The 5140-nt window shown below is 37.2% G+C and overlaps 1 protein-coding gene across 1 annotated transcript; it reads left to right on the forward strand.

Annotated features, from left to right (window-relative positions):
- The first annotated feature begins 276 nt into the window (after positions 1-276).
- Positions 277-4339, forward strand: LOC137139775 (CXADR-like membrane protein). Its single transcript, XM_067527503.1, has 6 exons — positions 277-412; positions 1170-1490; positions 2049-2366; positions 3156-3248; positions 3336-3397; positions 3486-4339. Exons 1-6 carry the CDS (start codon positions 373-375, stop codon positions 3630-3632), a joined length of 981 nt encoding a protein of 326 aa, XP_067383604.1. The 5' UTR covers positions 277-372; the 3' UTR covers positions 3633-4339.
- Positions 4340-5140: the final 801 nt, after the last annotated feature.

Consider the following 5140-nt stretch of genomic DNA (forward strand, 5'->3'; position numbering starts at 1 on the left):
GTAAATAGAGCAATTCCTATTCCAATTTAATTTTGTCATAGATGAAAACTGGCATCCAGCCTCTAGATATGAAGACTCTACTTACTAGAACCTCAATCCAGTTAGCAGGGATCAGGGATCCAATCTACTTTACATAATATGTGCACATCTTGAATAGACATGTTTCCATTGAGTTCCTAGAGCTTCTCACTTCTGAGAAGGAAAGTGGGTGAAAGACCGGAAAATTATGTTGACATGAAAACTTGCAGCAACTTCAGTGGAACTTAAAGTAGGGAAGTCAATATACACATCAGAAAAAAACTGTAAAAACTGAAGCCATAAAGGTAGTTTTTGGTGCAGTTTAATTTTTTCTCTTTCAGGATCCAATTCAGAATGAATATCCACCAAGTTTTGTTCTTCTGCTTCTTATCAGGTGAGGACTAAATCTTTTTAAACCTGCAGCACAAACACTCCTATGATTTGCATATAGACCTTTTGATCTGCACACATTTATTACTATCAGATTTTTTTTGTGCTGCACTTTAATTTGTTGACTCATATTAATTGATTTATTATATTTTTTATCATGTTTAATAACATGAGAACACAAAGCATCATATGCTCACACTTTAGACTCTGGAATCAGGGAATAAGTCGGGCTGTTTTGCTTGAAAGCCAACAAACAATTAGTGAGAATTAATAAATTGAGTAATCTCAAATTTTCGATTTAGAAGCAGAAAAGCAGCAGATTTTTACATCTCATTTAGTGTTATAGGGTTAAGTTTGATAAATAATTCAAATTTCTCATATATGCATATGTGATACTGTGATTTTTCATTTTTTTTCTGCTTATATAGAACTTGTTCCTGTCAGTGAACCTTGATTCTATGGCTTCTCCTGCACTGTGGCAAAATAGATAATAGCAATTTGAAAATAGCGATAAAATAGCAATAAAAGCTGTAGCAATGTGGTTTAGCCACAAAGACATAGGCTTAAAAACACATCACATCTGAAATGTACAAAAACCACAAATGCCTGTGAACTTGACATGTGAAATGCAAAACTTGAGAAACACACGCTATTTAATTGAATGTATCGTATGTGAAGTCACATGCTAATTTACATGTACATTTTTGAAAGGGCCATATACACGACCCTGGTACTTATGACTGATGATTTCTTTCCTGCAGTGCTGAATGATAGAAACACTGGTATTCATGGAGAAATGATGATTCCCAAAACTGAGGGAGAAGATTTCCGACACTCTATCAAAGTTGGTCGACCTGAAAGCACCATAATTTACCTCTGTAGGAACAACTGCACAAAAGAAGACATCCTTATCGAAGCACTTGGAAATAGAGCCACCACTGGCAAATACATCATTAGATATGATGAGAAATTATTTGTTACCATCAAACAACTGACACTGTCTGATGCAGGATGGTACAGGTTTGGTGTGGCCAATTCTTCTTCCCAAGGTTCTTACATGGATTTTGAAATCAGGATTAAAGGTGAGTTTCCAGAGATATAAAATACCAGCAGAGTGACAGATCCCACAAGCATATGCATCAATTCAGTTGTTAAACCTTTCTCTAATTTAACTGTATCTGAGTTAGAGTTGTGCATCAGAGCCTCCAGCATTTAGCATGGCTAAGCCATGAAATACACTTGAGGAGACTTTTAAATGTCAGGACAATCAGCCATGTAGTTAATTATATGCTTTCTGATTAATTAATGTAGTGTAGAAGTGAATCAATTGATAATTTACATAGATTTTAAAGTTCATTGTCTCAAACATTTTTTCACTATCTATGTGCGACAATGGCCATAACAGTCAAAAATATGATCTAATATGCTGAGGAAATAAATTCTAAAGTGATTCAGCATTCCATCAGTTTCCCAGGCACCATCCAATTTGACTAACCCCCCCCCCTCCCCCTCTTTCTGATCATCCTGTAAGCTCAGTCGATCATGGTGTTTGTACATTGAATTGGCCCATCAGAATGCTCTTCCTGATGCAACCCTTCCCGATTTTTCCTACGTCTTTCTATTCTTTATCTTTTCAACAGAGCGATGCAAAGTAATCTTGGGAGAACCTGGGGTTTACAGCATTCCTGAAGGAGGAAACATCACAATTAGATGTCCCTTGACTGCAGCGGAACTAAACTCGAAGTTCCTCTGTAGGAAACAATGTCAACAAGTCATCATTGAAACCAACAATGTCAAAGCAAGGCAGGACAGATACAGCATTGAATATGGGAACAGCACCTTCTTCAATGTGTCCATCACACAGTTGACCAAGTCTGACTCAGGACAGTACAGATGTGGTGTAGGAAGACAAATGACCGAAAATACATGCTGGGACTTTGAGATCACAGTTACGAACGGTAATTTTCTACTGTTTAGTTGAAAATGAAAATGTTCCTGCATGTTCTGAAGGTCTCAGATATTTAATGTATTTTTTTGTTATTATTGATCACACACAGTCTTCTGGTATCCTGCAACTTTGTCATTCACCCAAAAGAGTCACCACACTTTAATCTTGGGTAGTTTAATATGTTTATGATATCGTTAAATCAGAAATGAAAGAAATGAAGAAATGTCACTTTAACATAAAAGCCTGTGCCCACAACTGCACTAACAAAGGCAATTGTGACTATCAAAGACAACATTTAAGAGTCTAGCTTCTTCAAATTCTGTGAATAACAAGTAACATTTTTACTTATGGTTCAGGAACCATCAGAAAAGCGTGACATATACTATAGGAAGCCATTCGAAAACCATTCAGTTAACCAAAGTGCTAAAAGTTAATCGAGTGTTTAACACAATCCATCAGATCTGTCTGTGGAGATTCTCAGTCCTCTGGCCCATGTCCATCCTTAAGTTAAACAACTCTTAACAGACAGGATGACCAGCAATGCTACATTGCACATCTGCCACTTACATTGCAGCCATTGACATTTTTACACGTGACCTGGTTGCTACCTCAATGAGCCTCAAGGTGTTTAACAATTGAACTCGGCAGAAGTTAAATCAACTAGTCTATTAGAAGTGAATCTGGATGAAAGGCGTTAATTTCTTCAAGCACTTCATTCAAATTCAGTTGCCACTCAGATCTGCTTTCACGTTTTTTAAATTGTGACGAGTTATTTTATTCAGTTTTTCCCACTCTCCAGGTTCAGTCATCCCTCTGGCTGTTTCTCTGAATGCAGTTGTGCTGCTCGCTGTATTTCTACTGTTCCTCTACAAATGGAAGATAATACCAAAATGTAATGATGGGTCATCTCCCTATATATTCTACTCCATATTGAGTTATAAAACAAATAAAACACAATAACTGTCTTTTTGTTCCACAGGTTTAAAGAGCAGAGGGACCTCAACTGGCAGAAGTGAACAACATGATGGAACAGGACAACAGGTATCAGGGCTGTTGGCTCCAAATGGTATTTTAGACACACTATCAATTTTTTGTCACTATGATGAAGTTTCCCTTTTGCTTTTTTCAGCATGCCCTGTATGACAATAATTATCCGGCCTTTGTTGTGGAAGAAGCCCCCTATGAGACTGTGGACCCACCCGCTTCCTACCAAATCCTCAACCAAAGCCACGCAGTCTATGACCATATTTACTCCGCAATCACAACACCAACGTGAAACTAGTTTTTGTATTTGAATAAGATACTTCAAGCAGAAATTGTTGGGGACATGTCTCTGTACTTTTGTTGTTTTATTCTGTTGTATTTTGTTGATTATTTTATGTTTCTATACTTTCTATTAGCCTTTAGAGAAACCACACTTCCGCATCAGCGTGAGGTTCCTTTCTACAGCTGCAGCTTAGTCCAGACATTGAACATAACTCAATTTCTAGATATAATGTGTTGTGTTATGGTGGAGCACATTACTTGATAAGGTCACACTACTGTACACCTTACTAAACATGAGCTCCTAAAGTCCCACTCAGCTAGTGATAGTGATAGAAATAAAGATTGTCAAACTCAATGGTTGTCTTAATATAGAAGTCCAAACTAATTGAAAATGTACACTGACCATAAACTACATCTCCCACAATGCATGTACATTTCGGGACCAACAAAGTTTTGGCATCCCACCACTAGACTGCAGTGTTTTGCCTTCAGAACTTAAACAGTCAATCTTCCAACACGTGGAAATGAGAAATAGCAACAATTAATCCCAAAATGTCCGAGAAGAGAAAAGGTAGAGGGAAGGCAAAAATATTTTGAATTGACTTTTTCAAATATATTTTAATGAGGAAAAAGTTGTTTCAGTCAGTAGCGCAATTCAACTTTATTTAGATTGTGCTTATTCAAAAAAAAGTAATTCCAAGTCATAATAAAGTCAAGACTATACAAATATGTACAGAAATAAAAAATGATATTTCAGATATAAATTGTCACGATCTCTTCCTTCACTTTTGCAGTCCCTTTGTCTCATTTTCTGTTTCATAGTTAATCGAGCAACTTCGACGCTCATCAACAGTCCTGATTGATTTCACCTGTTACCCTGCGTGTTTTAACCCAACTCTCACCACAGTTCTCTGCCAGAAACAATTTGTGTTAGGTTTGCCAGGTGAGCAATATAACTATAACTATAACTATAATTATATTTACAAATGCATTACATTACATAATATACTAGATTTGGTACAATTTCTAGGTCAGAAATTAAACTGAAGCCCAACATAGCAGATAGTGCGAAACAACAAAACAAAGTCAGATTGCTGTTTTGAGCAACTCTCTGACAGAGAAGGCTAGAGAGAAAGCAAGGCTAGAAGCTTAGGAGCAGGGTTCAAGTTGTTCTACCATGGGTCAGATAGGAAGAGAAATGGAGTAGGAGTTATACTGAAAGAGGAGTTTGCGAGGAATGTTCTAGGTGAAAAGAGGATCAGAAAGGTTGTTGAGTCTTAAGCTAGAAATCGAAGGAGTGATGTTCAATGTTGTTAGAGGTTATGAACCACAGGTAGGATGTCAGTTAGAAGAGAAGGAGAAATTCTGATGAAGTGATGCAGAGCATCCCCAGAAGTGAGAGAGTGGTGATTGCTGCAGATTTCAATGGACATGTAGGTGAAGGGAACAAAGGTAATGAGAATGTGATGGACAGATTTGGTCTTCAGGACAGGAATGCAGAAGGACAGATTGTGGTAG

Source organism: Channa argus, chromosome 13 (genome assembly GCF_033026475.1).
Source record: "Channa argus isolate prfri chromosome 13, Channa argus male v1.0, whole genome shotgun sequence".
NCBI lineage: Eukaryota > Metazoa > Chordata > Actinopteri > Anabantiformes > Channidae > Channa > Channa argus.

What these genes read in the sequence shown, in the direction of transcription:
- LOC137139775 (XM_067527503.1), top strand. Translation starts at nt 373, where the DNA reads ATGAATATCCACCAAGTTTTGTTCTTCTGCTTCTTATCAG. An exon ending in TTTTGAAATCAGGATTAAAG is followed by an intron (nt 1,491 to 2,048) that starts GTGAGTTTCCAG and finishes TCTTTTCAACAG; the next exon opens with AGCGATGCAAAGTAATCTTG. An exon ending in ATGATGGAACAGGACAACAG is followed by an intron (nt 3,398 to 3,485) that starts GTATCAGGGCTG and finishes TGCTTTTTTCAG; the next exon opens with CATGCCCTGTATGACAATAA.